Here is a 21830-nt window from a genome sequence, read left to right on the forward strand (position 1 = left end):
GTAAACTTGAACTTTCGATTATGTCAAATAGAATTTCTGATGCTGAAAACGAAAGTATGTTTTGATGTCCAACAAACAAAAAGTGGAATTGCTGCAAAAAATGGATAAAGACATGAAGAATGTGACAGAGAGGTTAGTGAAAACGAAAAAATTTCGATTGACAAGTTAGTCGGTATTCTCGGCACAGCAATTAATGGGACTTGAACAGCGGAACTTTGTAACTGAACAAGAAATTATGTCTGTTTATAGAATTAAAGAGAAAGTATTATCACGTAAAATGAAGCAACATAAACAACTCACATTGAAAGAAATGTTTAATAAAGTAAACAAATAAATATTAAGCTTTTTTTTTTTTGTAAATTTTGATACCCTTTAGATCATAATTGTTCTTTATTTCATAAATTACGGTTTCATATTTTTAATTTTGGAATTTCTGCATGCCATCTTACGAGATTTAAACTGATGATGTATAATCCGGAAAAATCGATAATCCGGAATCGCCGAAGTCCCAACGAGTCCGGATTAACAACTTTTGACTGTAGTACCCTTTATACATAATTCTTTCCTAAGCCAAAGCACAGGAAGAATGTATAAATTCATGATATACTAGAAATCCAATAATCGGCACAGCTTGGGACCAAGTTAGTGAATTTTGCAGTTCATTTGCATATTTTCCTTTCTAATGTTTATAATAAATCTAAGTTGTTTGCCTATAAATAATTATCTAAAACACAATCATACATGGAGAATTAGTTAACCAAAATTTATTGAACACAAAACTATTATATTTTTAAGTACAATTAGATGCAAAGGAAAAATTTGAGTTCACGAGAAAAAATTACTATAGATTTAAAAAAAAAAAAGTAACATTTTTCGAGGAAGTTAAAAACTCGCCCCCCTTTTTTTAAAGCATCAAAAATTTTTACCCCTGCTGGAAGCAAAGGAATATATAATAATAATATTAATAATAAAGAAATTGTTTTTTTAAAAATAAAATTACTTTCAGTAATTTTTATGGTCTTAAACTGAGGGGGGGGGGTTACATACAAGTTAACCAAAAAATTTCTTGCCGTTTTGGACAGTCTGAAAGAAAAAGTCATAAAACAAATATTAATCACTGCTAATCGTCAAAATAATCACCATCAGCATCCAGTGCCTTTTGGCAACGAGTGGCTAGCTGTGCAATGCCATTGCGGTAAAACTCAGGAGCCTTGGATGCAAAGAAGTCTGTGAGAGCCTTTTCGAGGTCTGGCCTGTTGTTGAAGGATTTCCTACAAAGATGGTTATCCAGGGAATGGAAAAGGTGGTAGTCTGTTGGGAAGTATGGTGAATGGTGTAGTGTCTCCCAGCCTAGTCGCTGGATGGTGTCTCTGGCCTCTCGAGCCACATGTGGCTTCGCATTGTCATGCAGGAGGAATACACTCTTGCGATTGACCAATGCTCTTTATGAATCAGAGCCTGATGCACACGTTCCAACTGCTGCAAGTACAAGCCTGCCGTAACGGTTTGGCTCACTGGCAGAAGCTTATAGTGCACCACTTGGTGACTAGTCCACCAGATACAAAGCATGATCTTGCGTGAGTGGAGAGAAGGTATCGCAGTGTGAGACACAGGGCAGTTTTCAAAATCGCACCAAACAGTGGGCTGAAGTACATTTCCACCTGTTGAAACCTTAATCGTGTGCATGCAATTGTCCTGTGCACTTTTATTATAAAAATCTTGTGATAAATACTCTTAATATGTCACTTTCAAAACGTCAAACCATTCTTGAGAAATATAGCAAAGAATGGGCATGTGTATTTGCTTCAAAATTGTCAGAAAATCATATTTTGTGTTTTTTCATTTGTTCATGACACACATGATGACTGCGGATGGCAGGTGCAGTCGAATAGACAAGCACCTAAACTATAGGAAAATAAAATCAACTTCGAAGGCGATGTCATAATTTTTTAGGTAATCTTCTGTTATCGGGACCAGGATATGCATATGTATGTGTGTATGCAGTGTGTGTATATATGTGCATATATATCTGTTTACACACACATACATACATATGTACATGCGTATATGAACACATACTAACATGCATATATACATACATTTCTGAATCTGGTCCTAATAACAGAAAAGTACTTTTTTTTTTGGCAACAAATTGCTTTATTTTTTATTTTTGCAGAATACTGGCTGCAGCAAAATGTGCAACAAAGTGGACTGTATCAGATCAAGGACAGTAATATGGAGAAATATATTTTAATGTTTAATTGTTTATTTCTTTTGAAAAATAGTGTAAATAATATGTCTTTTATGTACTGTAATATTCAGTTTATGGTTGAGTCTTTTTCCTCTTGTCTGGTGGAACTCTTGAGCATCACATTAAATACTGCTATTGTAACCGCTCCTGTTAATGTAAACCGTGGTTGACTCACTCTAGCAACAAGGGTGCCCTCTGGTGAGTAGCTAGAGAAAGACTTCAATAAAGACCAGGTGATGAACCTGTTAGGTTGTATCAGACTCTTGCTTTGTAAGATTTTAAAAATTATATGTGGTGTCCATCTGTAACTTAAACTTGTTAATAAATTATTGTTACACTATAAAGGACTCATTTATGAACCCATCCAACATGACTCCTCTATACTATTAGGTATTGCCAATTATTCTGTTTTTAGTATTGCTAATAGCTCTTCTTATCAGCAGTTGAACATCTGTACTATCATTCAGCTAGAATATTTTTGAATTTCTCTTTGTTCTAATGTAGTTGGTCTCTCTTTTTTTTTTCCCATACTTTTAACTCTTCTGTTAAAAAAAAAAAAAAAAAAAAAGTTTTGTTTAACCTTCAAAATTAAAGTCTTGCAACTTTACTCACATTATGCTGATTCTTTGTTTTTTAACGTATGTTACTTAACATTTAGTTCTTTGGCATGCTCTTTTTGTTACATTTATTTTAATCCATATACTATCTTTTAAATGCCAATAAGCTGTTGAAGTGGCTGGCTGAAATTGCTCAGATCAATACGTTATTAAATTGCAGTATAACTGTATAAATGCTAATAAGAAGAAGTTGCGTTTGTGATGAGACGACTCAATATGTATGTATTCTTTAGAATACTTTTCTTGTTTAAAATATGAAATGTGTGTACAAATAGTTTATTTATTTATTTATTTATTTTTTGTATAACATTATTTATGCATTTGTATAAGATTTATGGGATTATATATCAACATATACAGATTAAATTCAGTATTACAACTAGATATAATATTTATTTTTTTCTTTTACAGTACAATTTCATCACAGTGTTTAAGTTTGTGGAGCAGCTTGCTTGGTATTTTAAATGATGAAAACAACAAGCCTTCTGGCAATTTTATATTACTAAAAAGTACTTCTTCCAAAGTAAGCTTTTTCTTACTTAATATGTATTTAATTAAAATTGCTAAGTAAATATTGATTTTAGAATACAACATTTTTAGAATGTTTTATGTTTATTCAGGGGAAAAAATAAGCAGTCAACTTGATTTCTTTTAAGCTGAAAATATATAAAAAATTTTATTTACACTGAAACTTTATGTCTGTATCTGCAAAAACTGTAGGTAAGTTAAGTAAATGGCTACCCTGGAAGCTCACAGATAATGGACTTCAGAGCTTATCTACTTGCAAGTCATTTCTTACCACTTCTTTATAATAATATTTATTTTATTAATATATATTTATAATATATATTTATAATATATATTTATAATATATTTATAATAAATTATTTCTGGATGTCTTGTTAATATATGAGTAATAGGTCTAATACATCATCAACAGCACTTCATTGGCTATTGCCAATGAAGGCTATTCCTGGATCTGAAAGGGACAAGTCTATCTAGAGAAACTTATTTTATGGGCAGCAGTTGATATTATACAGTAACTTCCTTGTCAAGGTCAAACCGAAGGAGGACTGTATTCGACAACTTTACGCATACAGATTTTCTTCCGTCAGAAATAGCCATCATTATTTTAGAAGTAAAAGAAGCAAATCTTACATAATAATACCAATCCTTACACAGAAAAAATAATTTGTGATGTATTTATAACCTTAATCAAAACTGTTTTTGCAACTATTTGAATTGAAACTGCCCTTATTCCTGAGATATCTGTGTATTGTTTTGTGCTCTAAAAACATTATGTGCACAACACAGTTTTATGAGGATGCATAGAGTAGAACTGCATGTAGCTGAATTTTCCATCTTCAAAAAGATAGGACACTTTATTGGGAATATATTGATGAGCCTGTAATTACATTAGAAAAAGGTTTTCCAATCTGGGCTCTTTTGGTGAATAAATAATTTTGTGTCATAGATGTACTGTGCCTAAGACTTGCCCAAAAAAGTGTATGGAAGTTTTTTTGGTTGCTTGATGGTAAACACTTTTCATATTTCTTTTTATGAAATTAGAAATTATTTTATATTTTTTATTCATTTCTTTTTTTCCTAATAAACTTTTCACGAAACTACTTATTAAAATGACATTAATAAATAACTAAATTTATGATTTTACAGATTATGATTAACTCATTGAAAGGTTACTCCTATAAAGAGCGTTCTGCATCTGTTATTGTCATGTGCATAACAGCATTTCTCCAAACATCATCTGTAAATAATATATTTATTTATGATAGAGAAGCTCTTGTAAGTATTATTTTATTTTGCTATTTTTATATTATATTAACTTATTCTGAATTTAAGACTTTTAAATTCAGTTTGTGAAGATTATTCTAGTTGGAACATGGCCACATGGCCAAAATTTTTGTACTGAAATGTGTTTCATTTCTGTAATTTAGGTTTATGTGGATGAATGGTTTCAGATGATTTTCATGGAAAATTGCTTATTGTCATTAAAATAATTACGTATTAAATGTTTGAAGACAGGAAGAGATATTTTTTTTAAACTGCACCAAGCGTAATGTCAACAGAAAAGGTTACTTAACAATTCTTTGTTATTCAATTGCTAATATGTATAAAAAAAAAAATGTTTAGGCCTCACTACATGAGTCATTACTCAAGTTGTCATGTGTTGATAAATAAGGGATGATGAAAGCAAAATATAATAAATAATGATTCGCCAGGTTGTTGTTAGGGGTATAAAATATAAGTAGGTGTCAAATCAGCGATGTATCTATGTATAATGTTTTGGTTTGAGATGTATGCCAAGTAGATATGCAGCTAGGGAGCCAAATTATTGATCAAACAAATTTATGCTAAAATTGGTTCTTCAATAATGAGGTATTTTATTTAGTGCCAAAAATCAGAATCGGGACTCTCTACATATGCGGGGGGGGGGGGAGTCAAATGTGCATGCGTAAAGCACACACACACACAAACTGAATAAAAAATGTTGGTGATTGCTTTGAGGTCTGGATCTCCGACTTTATACTGTAATAAGTTAATAAATCTGTTGCCATATCTAAGTTTCATATTTTATATGGATAGATATCATTTAAAAATTTTTGAATAAATTATGTTATTATTATGTTAATATAGTTTTATTTCTTTTTGAATAATATAAAAATTAGAAGTGAAATTGAAGCCACAGCAGTCTATTTTTGTTTGTTGTTAATTCCAGTGTTGCATAATGAATTCTTTTATTTACTCATATTGTCTCATCTGCAACATCGCAGTGCTGTCATAAAATTCATTTGCTAACCAAAATTAGCTTGTTTCTATTTGTGATAGTCATTTTGTATTTGTTTTTGCTGTATATTTGATATTTGCTGTATATTTGTATATTTGAGCATAAGTAGGTATTAAGGTATATTAGAATTGCTGTCACTAACCAAGTAGGCTAATTTAGGTTAAACTGTACATGTATATTTGACAAAAGAGGTAACCAGAATGGTTAAGGGGCTATGTGCTATAGTAATCTTTGTACTATATTTAGTTCTGCAAATTGTAAGAACAACTTTATTAGTTGGAAAACAACATTTGAAGAAAAAAAAATAGGCATAAGAAATTAAAACAGCTCCCAAAATTAGAAAATTCTGTTAAAACATCATACCCAGAAAAAGATTCTTCAGTAGATATCGTCTCTGTCAGTAAGGTTGAACAGCTTGAATAAAAAACTATATTATTGCCTGAAGTCCCCTCTACTCAACAGATATAGGTAATTTAGTAGATAAGAATATTACTGGTGATATGAGATTTCTAATTAATTATGATGAAAAGGAAGAAAACTCTGTGGGCTGTTTTCCAAAAGGTACTAAACAAGGAAATAGTCATTTCAGTGCAGCATATTATGCATCCATGATGAAGTAGGGACAAGTGGCACAACTTTGGTTGTGTTCCTCGAAATTATTACATGCAAACTTTACTGGTTGTTTTCTAATTCTGATAGTAGTTGGCATTCAGGTATTAGAGATTGGAAAAATTAAACGGTAAGAATTAAAAACCACAGTTCTTCAAAATCACATGAAGCAAGTCCTGTGTATGAGGCACGGAAAAAATATTTAACTATTGATAAAGACCTCAAAGAACTAATTTGGTCTGAAGGCCAGTTTACATCTGTCAGAGCCGCTCGTAGCGAGTCGCTCGTCCGTGCGTTTCGAACCGAGTGAACGGACTTGTACTCTGATAGATTGTTTACACCAATCAGAGTGGACTGACAACTCGCCTCTGTTTGTTTAGGAAATGGATACCGACATGGCAGCTGCAGGAAAGAATATGCATTGAACATACATAGATGTTCTTTGGCTGCAGTGCTTGAAGTCTGGGAAGCAGTTTCAAACGAATTAATTCCTGCTCTTGCGAGGGGACAAAAAAAAGAAGAAGAAAAGGAAATGGGTACGTGACTGGGTAGTTTGCCGCGATGAATTAGGAGTATCAAATGAACTATTAAATGAATTTCGGACGAGAATGTCCAAAGTTACAAAAACGTTATTGCATATCAGATAGAAGAATTTAAACGAAACTCAGTTTGAGAGAAGTTATTTAGTCAACTGTGGTTACTGAAATTCAAATTAACGAAGTTTTTCTACTATATACAACTGTTTATTTAAATCTAATTAATAATTTACAAAATAATGTAAAAGTAATAATGTGTTTTATTATTTATTAATAGAGAGAATATATTTATTCATCCAGAATTCACAGAATCAATAGCTCTCTGTGCATGTAATTAATTATGCAGAGTTCTGACTGGAACTGTGTTATTTCTAGAGAAGAATGCAAAATTAACACATAAAATATTTATTCAAAGCAACGGCAGAAGTAAAATGTATAATATCTACCTAATTATTCAGAAAATCTTAAGTAAATAAGTAGCAAAAACTTAGGAGCATTACATATATTACCACAGGTAAAAGAATATGTATATTATGACATAGTTCCTACAGGAAGATATTTATCTCAAATTCTTACTTTTGGATCCTACTTAAATTGTGTTTCTGGACAACACACAAAGTGATATCAACAAAATTAATAATGGTTAAATATAGTGATTATATTTTACTTTTAAAATGCTAAAACGGATAGTTTAAGAAGATTAGAATTCATCTAGCATAATTTTTAATACACCTTCAGTACACTCACACATCCAAGCTGAACATGTTTCACATCCAAGCTGAATTGTAACGAATTATAGCCCAGAATGCTTTTATACAAAGCAAGAATTTTAAATATCCACAATAAAACAGATCTATTTATTTTTTTCATAATTCCATTTTTATTTTTATGGTTTATAATATCATATATTTATTGCATCATCATGTAGGATGCTTGTAGAAAAACGAATATAAGCTGACATAATTATAGAAGTATGCAACATCTTAATGAAGCAGTGAAGTGTTCCCTAAAACACTTTATAAGATGCGTATGCATTAAAAAGTGCCATGGTTTGGCTATCGCTTTACATCTCGGCATTATAGAACTTACTGTCACGACGTCCCTGCGAACGCTGCTCGGACTAAATGCCCGGATAGATTTTTCAACAGGTTCAAAGTAGAAACGGAAGCGCTGACTCATCTCCCCTACATTTCTACTCCGTCGAAGTGAGCGTTTACACTGTCAAAGTAATCGTAACGAGCGACTCGCTCCGAGCCGCTCTGACAGGTGTAAACTGACCTTGAGGCAAATTTTTCAAAAATAGCTTCAGCACGGTTAGCATTACACTTATCCTGTCAAAAAGTACATTAGCTTTTCATGGGTGTAGTAAAGACATAAAAATTAGTTAAAATAGCAAATTTTTTATCACAGGTTAAATTATTAAGTAAATCAATTATGAAACAAGGTTTTGATATATCAATAGGAAGTGTGCAGTACATGAGCCCTTCCATATTAAATGAATTAATTGAAAGTGCTGGTCATAATTTAGAATATATTTTGCTGAACTAGATAAATGCATCTCCCTTTTGATCTTTATTATAAGACAGTACTCAAGATATATTGAAGGCACATCTAATGAGTGTCGTTTATATTGGAAGAGATGATAATTCAAAACTCATTAATTATATAATAAAAGAAAAATTTCTCAGATTTTATGCTGTAAAATATCATTCTTCTGAAAGATTGAAAAAACTCACTCTCAGCTTTCTTGAATGAAAAGAAATTTTGATTAAAATATGTTATGGACAAGGATATGATGGCACTTATGAATGCTGTCTATAATGGCCTCCAGTAAAAGATAAAAACTATCCAGCAGATATGTTTTTAAGTGCAAAATATGTGCACTGCTCAACTCATAATATAAACCTTGTCATTAATGACAAGTAATGACAAATGTGGTTGTAAATTTCACGTATTACAAAATATATTTTATAGGAAAAATATAAACTGATGGGATTTATTAAAAATTTTACAGCTGAAACAGAAATATCTTTAAAATAACTAAACCTGATTCTTGGTCAGGTAGGCTTACCTAGCTGAATGTAGTAAAACTGCGATATAGTCACATTCTGAAAGTTTTAGTTGCAATTCATTTTAAAAGGAGGAATAAAAAAACACAGATTAAAAAAAAATAACAAATTTTGAACTTATTACTATTTGTATATGTATGCATTAAGTATTAAATGAAATAAATTGTGTTTAAAAAATATTATGGAAAACTAATATATGTCTAGAAGAAGCTATGCTATGTTTAAATAATGTCTGCATAAATACAAAAGAACTACAAAATAAATTTGAACTTATTTTAGCAGAATCGAAACAAATGGCTGACAAATGAGATATTACTTAAAATTAGAAGCTAAATTGAAGCCACAGCAATCACGAATATCTAAGAAACAAAATAAAATAAAATGTCGTTTTAATGAGTTTTTGACACATCATAAATTTTCATCCCATGAAGAATATTTTAAAGTGAATGTTTATTACTATGTTTCAGATATATTTTAGTACAAATAAAATATCGGGGTATTGGCATAACGAATGTAAAAGATTGATTTGTTTTTTTAGAATATCATTTTGTAATCCATGCTAAGGGAACTAAATTAATACAAAAATGTAATAATTTATTAGACAATTCTTTCTGAAATATTGTCACCAAAATTTATTTTACAAATTATGAATGCACTACAGTTGTGTAAAAATAACCTTAATGATAATATGGCCATTCAAGAAATTGGAAATTTATTATTAAAAAAATACTGTTCACTGGAAAGCAACTTTTCTGAAGTGTATACAGTTTTCAGATCTTAATGGTGGCATTATAACCATTCAAGAAATTGGAAACTTAATGTTTAAAAAATACTGTTTGCTGAAAAGCAAATTTCTGAAGTGCATACAGTTTTTTTACTTATTTTAATGATTTCTGTAATCATTACAGTAGAAAAATTGTTTTCATAGCTAAAAATCTTTAAAGATTAGAGAAGAAGTAGCACTGAAAAAACATGATTAAACCATATTTTGCTTCTTGCCAATGAGCATGAAGTGATAAGTAATATGAACCTGAAAAATATAACATGTTCTTTTGCCTCAACAAAAGTACATAAACAGCTGCTCTGATTATAAATTTCAGAAATCAATTCATTATTGTGAATGTAACTTGATCGGTATATTTTTCCTTTCTTTTAGAGTTGTGTTTATAAAGTTTGTTTCTATGTGTTTCTATTGTTAAAAAGTTTTGAATTTAGGCTAAAATAACATGCCAAACAAATATTAATTTAGAAATCAAACAACGAAAAGACGCCATTAAGGACACCATTCCGGATATGAATTCCTGAGGTATTTACAGGATTCCTTGCCAGTGTGGTTTAATTTACAGTGGTCAAACTAAGATAGCCTTAAAATTTAGTGTTCAAGAATATGAGATATATGTTAGGAAAATCAAAACACAGAAGTCCTCTGTCCAGCATTGTTGGTTTGAAAATCACACTTTCCATTTTTCTTCAGCCAAAATTATTCAAAAAAATCTTTCATTGGTGAACTAGATTTTCTAGAGGCATTTCACATTCAAAAAAAATCTTTCTGTTCTAGTTAACGACCCTAATTCCAATCCATCTTTACCTTCAGCCTTTAAAGAAATTAGTTTTGGTTTTCTTGTTTCATCAATAGATGGCACCAGTAGCTTAACTCCTGTCCAGCCATTCTTATCTTATCACTATATTTTACCTCATTCATTTGCACTTTGGTAACTGAACTCCTGTCCAGCCATTCTTTTCTTATCACTATATCTGATCTTGTTCATTTGCACTTTGGCAGCTGACGATGATGGTTTGGGAAAACCACCGAAACCAGTCCTGTGAAAATTTGCAAATATAACTCTGATTTTTGTTGTTTGACTTAAATTAATAGTTTTAAATTGCTTAAAAACACTAAAAAAGCTCAATTATTTGACTAAAGTAAATTTTCAATTCATAATTATCTATACTAATAATATTGTCTGTTGATACTGTTGGTGGTTTAAATTATTATAATTCTACTAAAATATATTCAAATAATTATTGATCATGCAACCAGGTATATTTGGACTTTTGCTTCTAAAAGTGTATCTACTGATACTTATATAAATTTCTTAAGACAAATTTTTCAAATTGAGGTACCAAAGAAAATGTTAAGTGATAGGAATGCTGCTTTTACATCTTCAAAATTTAAGCAATTTTTAAGGAATCATAATGTAAAACAATTATTAACTACTGCAAATAGACCCCAAACTAACGGTAAAATTGAGCATGTTAATCAAACGATTATAACTAGATTAAAATGTAAACTAAATTCTTTTCAAGGTAATATTGCATGGACAAAATTATCATCCCAAGTAACTGAAGAATATAATAACACCCTTCATTCTGTAACAAAATTCCCACCATCATACTTAATGTATGGAAAATTACCTTATCGTTCCTCAATTCAAAATCAAAAATTATATCCACCAATAGAAGAAACTAGAAAAATAGCTCAAAAAAGATCTGATGATTATCATAACGTAAATAAAGAAAGATATACTCATTTTAAACCTAGTAATTTTAAAATAGGTGATTTAGTAATGTATGAAGAATTTCGATATCCTAATACACGTTAACTTTCTCCTCCATTTTCAGAACCGTACAAAATTTTAAAACAATATTCTGAAGTGACTTATGAAATTGATAAACCTAATCCTCTAACAAAAAAGAAATCAGAAATTGTTCATTCAACTAGACTAACACCTTTTAGTCCAGCAAATGAGTTTAAATTAACTGAAATAAATAGAATTTCTATCTCTGTTCAAAATTAATTTTAATTTTTCAAAATTCCATATTAAATTTTTTTCTTGATTATGATCTTTTAATACCTGATTTAGATCTAAACCCTAACTGTGGCAAATTATTTTCCTGATCTTGATCTTTTCCCAGTCTCGCTCCTTTCCTGTCCTGCCTTTCCTTCTTCCCAGAGTTTTCCTGTTCAAAATTTGTTGTGTATGGCTCCCTTCGCCCAGGAGATGAGGAGAGGGGAAACTCTAACCCACTCTTTGCATTGCATGGAAAATCTGGCCCTCATACCAGATTCTTAATAAAGACGAATGTTTCTATACTTTTTTCGACACTAGGTATTACACTCTGTGTATTAATTCTTGCGTCCTCTCTTTAAGAATGGAAGTAAGAAGTGATAGCACACACCTGATGCCCCCCTAGGTAATGCTCCTAACACCCCCTCAAAATTCTACCTTTTTATTTTATTTTATTTTTTTGTTAGGAGAGTTGACTATGGTCAAGAAACTGGCTTGGGTTTTTGCATACTTTCCATACCAGCCACGATCCTCCGACCATAGTTTAGCACGGAAGTGTTACCACACACAAACACATATTTTTCACATAATTTTAGAAAACCAAACACTTTCTTCCCTACATAATTTTGTAACAAAAATTTTTTTTTCTTACTTTCTTCTTGTTGTAGGGTAATATTTATTTCTAGTTTCCACAATTCTAAAAAAGATTGATCATATAAGTTATTTGTCTTAAATTTTAATTTTTGTAAAAATTTGTATTTTTACAAAAACACTATGATACAATGTACAATGCCAAAAACCAGTTACCTTTTATCAGGCAGCAGAGGTTTTTTGATATTTTGTACCTAGCAGCCCCCATCCATTAGTAAATTAGTCATGCTGATTTGTTGGAAGGGGCATGCCAAAATTTTGATTTAAAGCATCAATGTCTTATTGTATCATATTATTAAAGATTTATATTGAACTGTTTTCTTAAGGTATCATAATGTTTGTATTGAATTTTTATATTCCTTTAAAAAATGTCAATGTATTGTTAATCATCTACGATGAGAAGAATGAATGAAGTAATACATTACGCATAAATTCTATATTTTTAAAGTTTTATATAAAAGATGTCCACAAATTTCAAAAATCTACTATTCAAAAACTGACTATGGAACCATCTTCAGTGAAAAGTGCATGATATTTGTGGACTTATTTTTATTTTGTGGACTTTGTGACATCAAGAGATTTTCATGAACATTTCATTGTGAAAAGACTTTAAAACAAAGAGTTCAATGGACATTTTGAAGAAACTTATTATTCTAATTTATTATTTAGTATTATTACACATATTATTATCTTATAATTCTAAATTAGATGTTTACTTATAAATTATATGTTTATTTGTAACTCATAGGTTCTATTGTAAGAAGTATATAATTAAGTATTTTCTAATTATAGGAGAAAGATCATGAATTATGGTGAGGCATAGTTAAAGTCTGTAAGCTATGTCTTGGATGTTTTTCTTCATGTCTTTCCTCATACTCTAAAAATTTTTCTTGCTTCACTAATGTACTAATGCTTTGCTTAGCCGTTCTCTTGTTTTTAGGGAGGGTAGATGAAAAATATAAAAATTAAGTTGGCTTTGCTCTACGCGAACAGGCAACCTCTAGTTCGCAATTTCAGGGTCTTTCCCCAGGATTAGTACTTTCGAGAACATTCGGCCATGTTATGTAACCGCTCCTATAAATGAAGAATTCGCATCATTTTGCCACAGAGACCGCTGTTTTCTCCCTCTACTGCTGTCTCTCTTCTCATCTGCTTCCCTTTGTTTGAATACTATGTTGCAATAAATTTAAAGTTAATACTATTTAGTTCAAATTACTATTGCATATGTAATCTTGAATGATCTGCTGTTTGAATTGAATAAAGATATGGAGCTAAAAATTTAAATTCTTCTGTGTTGTCATTGGATTACACTCGGCCACAACAATGTCCGGAATTCTGATGTGACCAGACTGCCAAGCTTCACTCGTGCTTGATTGCCACAATATTACATATATATAGCTATATATAATTACAATATATATATGCTATGGCATTTAGTATCTATCTTATAGATTCTATCTATCTTAAATCTTAATAATAAATTTGGAAGAATTTAATTCAAATATATAATTTAATTTATATTTAATAGTTTTTAAAATATATATTAAACCATATAGTGTGAAGAAAACTGTTTATCAGAACATACTAATCACAATCAATAGTTTTTCTTTAAAAATGAATGACAAAAACCATACTCAGTTAAGAAATTAATTCTTCTTCTAACAAATGATATCTTTTTTGCTTAGAAATATTTGTTAAACCTCTTTCTCTATATATGTGAAACACAATGTAATGAAATATTACAGTACAAACTAAACTCAGTGGCACAAACAGCCTTAATGGGTAAAGGCCTGCGATGCCCCGAAAATCTGCTTTCTTGACCATGGGCCCCGGGGTGCGTAAGCGTATGCCCTGAACAAGTGGTCATCTTGTCACAAGACCCCCCAGTGTTTAGTCCTCAAGTGAACTTGGCACTCATTTTATCGACCCAACGGATGAAAGGCTGAGTTGACCTGGACCTGTGGTGCTGCTGTGCGATGCACTAGGCATTGCGCCATCGGGCCTCTGTGTTACAGTACATGAATTTGTAAATATTGTGTACATTACCAGCTATCTAGATTAGAAATAAATTTTAAGAGGCCTGTAACTTAATGGTTTAATAAATGATGAAAAATAAAATAGTTAGATCTTGTTAACTTAATAAAATGCTCAGTCGCAATAATGAATTTTAAAAAAAAGTGCTGTTCTAAGAATTTTAATGAATTACCTTTGAATAGGATTCTCACTATTCTTGACGTCAGATATAATTGGTGAAATAGTATCTTTCAGATTCAATTTAAAAAAGTGTTTTATTTTTCATAATTTTTTCCTAGCAAATTTTATAACAGTTTTATATAGATTTAGTACTATTTGTTTCTTTTTTAATAGAATGTTTTTTAAAAATAAGAATGAAATAAAAAAGTATTTTTTTAAATTTCTAATTTTATGTAAATATCTAATAAAAAAGTGTAATGTATATGCTTTTAGGTACAAAAATTACTTTTATTAATAAACCTTTGATAAATTTAAACATTTGGAAACTTGAAGTGTAAAAAAAATATTACTCAGTGTGGTATTTTTCATTATGCATCTGCTATGTTTTTTAATCCCCTTGAAAGAGAAGCCAAACAAGCTGAGATGATATTCTTAGCCGAGAGCTAAGAATAGCATCATCTCAGGACTGTGCGTATATGTGTATAAACAAGAATAATTAAACATGCATACATATTATTAGGATAGTGCACACACACGTATATTAGGATAGTCATCAAAATTCATGGCAGATACATAACAGAAAAGTACCCTCTTTTTTGTCATATTGGTACATAAATTTTATTTTTTTATTATACATAAATTTTATTTTTATAGCTGTCGTTACTTTTTGCTGCTATTGATATATTAAATAAGATTTATGAATCAGAGGGATGCTATTATGAAAGCTTAAAAGAGGTGAAAAATTTAGCACTTACCATCATGGATATACTTGACAGTTTAGATCATTCAAATAAGAATTTAAAGGTAAAAATATTTTGTTGTTATAAGTTATGCAATTTGTTATTTATTTGCAATGTACATTTGTTTCAGTGTTTATATATAATTTTTGATAATGATTTCCAGCCTTGTAATCATCTCTTGGATGTTCAGAATTAAGTTATAATTGGGTGGTGTAGAACACGCTGAGTATGATATTCTTTTCCCAATTTTCAATATGATTGTTTATTTTGCCTCAGCTTCAAAAACTATTGTTTTAGGAAAATACTTTTTTAGAGATCTGTATTTTAAAAAAGAGAATGATGTATGAAATATTAAGATTTATTACCATAGTCATTTTTGGCTCTTTCTCTGTGCTATGTATGTGTATTAAACCAGTGTATTTGCCTAATATTATATTACCTAATACTTTATATTTACCTAATATCTTTATAGCTAAAATTAATATAATTATGACTATGAAAAAGTGTACTTATAAAAATGTTTTCTTCACAGTTTTACGTAGACTCAGTTTAATTTAAAGATGTTTTATGTTATCTTGGAATTCTTAAAACTAAACACAAAATCATGTTTCTTCAGTAGTGGCTTCACTGTGGTCTACTTGGTGATGAAATGGCTAATTTTTTAATAAAGAGAGAAGAAGAAATCATGCAATCATTTTTAAGTGCAATATCATTTTCAACTATACTGAAACTTATAAAAACATGATTAATAAAAAAATTATAGAATTAAACAAATAGAGCAAGTCAGAGAAAAGGATTAGAGACACTAACTTAATAAAATGTCCAACTTATGACAGAATTCTTGCTAAAGACTACATAGATTTGTGTAACAGCAATCAAAGGATAAACAGTTAACATTATTTTTACGATTACAAAGATCCTTAATATCTCAATAACAAACTGATAGTTAACATAAACATTAATATTAGTGAGCTTAATCCCCCCCAAAAAAAATCGAAATTCGCTAAGTAATTTTTGATAAATAACAACTGATATTATTATCGAAATAAGGTAATAAAACTAACTGTCATTAATGACAATGGCATAGATAAGAATTGATACCAGTAAATAAGAAGATGTAATGAATGAATACATTTCTGTTGAAAAAATAATACAGTTAAACTTTAAAAAAGATATGGAAGTTGAATGGATCTTCTAAAGTGGCCTTTGGATTATGAAAAAGGCAAATTGTACATGCCCATCTCTGCCTGTTAGCACATCTTCAACAACACTTATGTCCCAAAGTAATTTACATTCTTTTTATCTTTTTGCTAGAACAACATTTTTTTCCAAGGTTGTGTTCAGAAGAAAGATTTAAGATTTAAGGAGTGTTAAGTGTTTCTCAGTTGCAGAAAATATTGTTTTTTTTTTTTTTTTTTTTTTTTTTTCCATTTAGACCATATTTGTTTTAAAAGCCCTGATTGATACAGTTTGTTTATCAGAATCTTCTTGTCAGAAGCTCTGTTGGAAACTTCTGCAAAATATAAAAGAAAACTGATGCTATTGCATCTTGGAAGCAAGCAGCAAGTCAAAATATGGGTTCACCCACCTCATTAGACCTTTAGTGGCTGTTGTTTAGTACGCTCTCTATTTCACTCAATATAATTTTTAATATAATAAATAAATAAATAATAAACTTCAGGTAATAACTTCAAAATAATGCCTTTAGATGTTATAAATATCCTTCAGAAGCTTTAAAAAGATTTTGTGTTATCAAAATAGAATTTTCTAGAGCTTCCTGTTGTTTGTAAGAAATGTTGAAGAGATAAAGTTGTTGTCATATCTAAGACCACTTCAGTGTGTGTAGTCTGTGTAGTTGCACAGATAAACAGAACAATGTATGCCTTTTTTTAAAATCTCTTTTGTCTTTCTTTTTGTGCTTTTATGGTTATGGCTCTAGCAAAATCAGTTCCTACGGGTGGGCTGCCGAATTAGCCTGTGTAATTATTAGCCGTTTTTTTCCTCTGAAAAAATTGTCTCATTTGCTACCCTTTACCAACACCCAAACAAATATGCTTTCATACAAAATTAAGTACTCCATTAAGTGATGGTTTTTTTGTTTTGTTTGTTTGTTTGTTTTGTTTTGTTTTTAAATACAATTCAAATAATCAGTCCGTATTAAAATTTGCCATGTTACCATCTTGCCACTGTCGGACAAATCAAATATAAATATTTCTTTATGTAATCTATTTATAACCTCATGGGTTGTCATTGTACTCATGCTTAAATGAATGGTTTTAATTTCAAGAGCTTTGATAATCAGAATGGAACCATTCGTATTTTTTTACCAGTCTTTTTCTTTTAAGTTTTGTCACTAGCAGATTTGGAGATACATAAGTGAGAATTCTCAGTAATTCTTTACCTAGAGTTTGTTATTGAGCTTTTCTCGAAATGGATTAATACCTAAGTGTTCTTCCTAACATTAAGTCATACAATAATCTAATGCTGAAAGTGGAATTATTTGCAGTAACCTAAGATCTCAAAGTTCGATAGTGTAAATCATTATTGTTAGGAATTTTTTTGACCAGCATTTCTGGGAAAAGGGAACTAACAAATCCTTTATTTCTTTTACTTCAGTTTTATTCTGCACATCTTTAGTGCTTTTATTTCCTTGTACATTTGATGAAACATGTTAACTTCCAAAATGTGATTGAGATTAGCCAATATTACATTTAACACATTTGGTTTTACAAAAATAGTTATTTTGTTACACTTACTAGCAGTTATATTCTATTTTCTTATGTACTTTTCCCCTAATCCAGTATATTCAGAGAATGAGCTCCATTTAATTTTAAAACGGATTCATCCACATAGTGATTGATTTCACCTTACTAACAAAGACAAATACTTGCAAACTACCTATGAAGGTCACACTGAATATTTTCCTTCTAACTGTTGAACTTTATACCAGCCTAGTACAAGAACTGAGCAATCACAGTTAAGCAAAGGTGAACTGATATTCATTCTATGATTTGACTGAATTAGCTGTACATTCAGCTTCTGTAATTATTTATGCATGATTTGAGGCCTAAAGAGGTGCCAAGATGACAATAAGAATGGCTGAGCCTTAAGTTACTGTGTATTCTTTTTTTAATGTTGTTTCTTTTAAAGAAACTGTGATAGTTATCTGTAGTTCATCCATGACTACTTTTCATTTGTTATGTTCTTACTCTAACCATGTCCTTTAGAAATTAAATTATTTGCATAGTTTTCCTATCTCAATTTTCATGTGATAAAATTAGTAAAAAAAAAAAAAAAAAAAAAAAAAGGAGGACTATATGCAAGGAAATACACTATTGGCCATATAATGCTTTGTGTTCATCTGTAATATTTAATGACAGTTATTTGAGGAGTGAGATTTGAAACAAAAATTGCATACTTACTTCTCATGTGATGTATTAAGCATCACTACTGAAGCAATTTTCTTTTAGATGGGAACAAAGTTTTTGTGATAATTGTCTGAATTTCTTTCCCTGTTTTCCAAAATATTTGTTAAAACCAAAAGCATGTATGCAAATTTAATTTTTCATCTGCTTCTTTCTCTGTTTAGAAATGACAACAAATCTGATGCTATTGACTCTGATTCTCTTTTTCTGCTAAACAGTAATAGTTGGTATTGAGGGATATACTTATGTAAAATTGCAGCAGTAAGTTACTGTGTGAATCAAATGAAATTCTAGCTAGGCCAAGGCAGACTTTCATAGAAAACAAGGTTTTGGATACTGTTTGAATGAAAATTATCATTTGAGGCTTCATCTGCTGTGTTAGTGAATTTATCGGTTAAAACTGTGAATACTAGTACAACCCAGTTTGATCCCAGGTAAATGGGTTAACTGTATGGTTGTTTTCCCAAACATGAGCCATCTTCCCATAAAAAGCTCTCTTTGAAAGCAGCTAGCTCTTGTGTGCTTTGCTGTATTCAGATAACTTAACCTTATCCAGAGCTGATGAAAAATCAGCAGAAATGCCTTAAAGAAAAGGGAATTTATTTTTTCTACCCTTCTGGTTAAAACCTGTTTTGGTAATGCAACATTTTTTAATTCTTAAGCAGTTTTTGTATTCAAAAAGAAAATGCTTTTCCTTGAAACATGATTTACAGTAGCCAAGCTCATAAATTATGTCTCAACATACTAGTAATTTTCTGGGGTTTTATTTCTAGCAATAGATCAGACTGAGCATATAAGGTTTTTGATAGTTTTTGTCATTTATAAAGTAAATATGGACTAGACTACATAAACCCATCCCTTCCCACAGGAAAATAGCCTTATGTCTCTTTGCCATAATCCATTGCAATTCTGCAGTCATATAACTTTCATAATTGTTGCGATAAATTTATGAATTTATGTAGACTAGACTATGAGAATTGCAGTTCTTATTTTTCTTGCAGGTCAGTGCATTTACTGAAGCGCTGGAAGACATTGCTGCTTATATCTATTTTGCTTCAGATGATATTCTTTCGAATAAATTGGCACATAAATTGGTTTCTATAATTTTTAAGTATGTTTTCATGATTAATAACTGTTCTATTTGAAATTAGGCAAAATTCTGCCTTAAATTAGCATTAAATTTATATAAAAACTCAGTTTCTTCTTTTAAAGGAGAAAAAAATTTTGTGCCTTTAGTTTTAAAAATGAAGTATTTTCTCATCTATTTATGATTGCTATCATAAAAACTTAAGAATTGTGGATATATTGTATTTTTATCTTTTTCCTCTAGTTCCCAGAGCAAATTATTTGAAACACTTCTGGCATCTGATAAAGATGTGCAATTTTATTCTGATCAAAACCTTGACATTTTAGATTTCTTTGTGAGTCTCCAGAAACTTCTGTGTAAACAGGTTGGTTGAAGTAATATTTAATTTTTATATATTTATTCAAGTTATGGATTTATTTTGCTATTTAATAATAGTAAATTAAGAATGTATGTCCTTTACTTTTATTTACTTTATTGTGCAGTAGTGTCCTCACATCTGTGAGCATTACATTTAAATGTTGTCAGGATTATGTAACATCACTGATAATGACAAATGCTACGGTTAATATGATTTTCAAGTAAATTACATTAAACAGATAAAGTTTAATTGATAAATTATGGACAGTAAAATATTATGAACATCCAATAAGATAATAAAAAAATTTATTTGCATTGAAAGTTTAAAAAGCATTTTCTGTATTCTCATTTTCATTTTAGCCTAGTCTTCAAATGACAAGCAATTAAGCAAATATTTATCTTTAGAGTACCTTAAAAGTTTCAACTGAATAAGGGAAAAATATTAGGCTATCAAAAATAGTACTGTCCAAGTCAGGGATTTCTGGCGGGGTAGGTAAACTTTTAAAGGGATCGATTGGGGATCAGTAGTGTAATATGCATTGGTAATTGATTGGCATAATAAGGATCCCACTGAATGCTGCGCGAAAATAACTTGGCTTGTTCGTGTTTTGTTTTTAAAAGAATTGTTTTGTAATTATATATATATAATAAAATCAACATTTAATTGTTTATTGATATAAAGTTGTATCATCTAGTAAAAAAGAAATCATGTAAATATAAAGAAAAAATACAGTAAAATTATTTTAAAAACCAATCATATTTTTTAAAATATATAAATTTTGCATGCAATACATAAAGATAAAGCACAAGAAGATACGAAAACACAATTAAAAAAATACGAAAAATGGAAAACAAGTTGAATATTTTTAATGAGGTGATGACAATGACTTCAAATCACACCTGGTTGAGTTTTTTGCTGATAAAAAACAGAAATTCTGTAAATGGGGAATCATGAAATTGCCAAAAAGATGGCAAAAGGTCATCGAGGAGAATGGAAGATATTTGACTGATTAACATTCATTTTTTTGTGCAGAAATTTTTTTTTATTTTATTTCAGTAAAAAACTGAAATTACTTTTTTGTCAACTCAACATTTTTGTAAGTCATTTAACCTTTCTTTGTATTGAGATACACAAACTGTGGTCCATTACTATTTGTTACAGTTTTTATCTCAGCATCTAATTCAGGCATATACTACTGCTGTCAGATTTTCATAATGACCGATACAATGAAATCATAAGAGATTTGTTAAACTATACTTTTGTTTTAATAAAGCAGGAAATCTGTTTTCAGATCGTATCAGTGATTGATGACCATCAGTTGACATAAAAACTAATTCATTATTTCAGTATAATTCTTTTCCAGAAGTGTAATATTATTATTGAGATAATCTATGCCTTTGGTTTAATTTTTTTGTAGGAAGAAATTTAAAAAAATCTTCATAAAATAAATTATGTTCACTAACATATCTTAACAAAAGTAGAATGCCTCAGTATTACTGAAATATTTGTGCTTGATTCAAAGGTCAAGCTAAAACATGTACTGCTATTTTAAATCATCTATGATGCAGTCAGAAATGTATCTTGTACCATTTTCAGTATAATATTTTTTCAAAGATTTTTCTGCCATTGTACAATTATTTTAAGGATACTGCATAAAATTCAACAAGTATAGGCTTAAAAATAAAATAATTGAAAATCA

The 21830-nt window shown here is 29.9% G+C and overlaps 1 protein-coding gene across 1 annotated transcript in view; it reads left to right on the forward strand.

Moving 5' to 3' along the window:
* The window catches only part of LOC118197064 (uncharacterized), a 100946-nt gene that overhangs the window by 11385 nt on the left and 67731 nt on the right, over positions 1-21830 (forward strand). The window contains exons 3-7 of the mRNA XM_035368541.2: positions 3280-3391; positions 4543-4671; positions 15176-15325; positions 19688-19797; positions 20017-20137. Of these exons, the coding sequence (XP_035224432.2) occupies positions 3280-3391; positions 4543-4671; positions 15176-15325; positions 19688-19797; positions 20017-20137 (622 nt within the window). The remainder of the gene's footprint in view (positions 1-3279; positions 3392-4542; positions 4672-15175; positions 15326-19687; positions 19798-20016; positions 20138-21830) is intronic.

The sequence above is a fragment of the Stegodyphus dumicola genome, chromosome 5, assembly GCF_044657685.1.
Source record: "Stegodyphus dumicola isolate Sdum_Otavi_A_Nest chromosome 5, ASM4465768v1".
In the NCBI taxonomy this organism is placed as follows: domain Eukaryota; kingdom Metazoa; phylum Arthropoda; class Arachnida; order Araneae; family Eresidae; genus Stegodyphus; species Stegodyphus dumicola.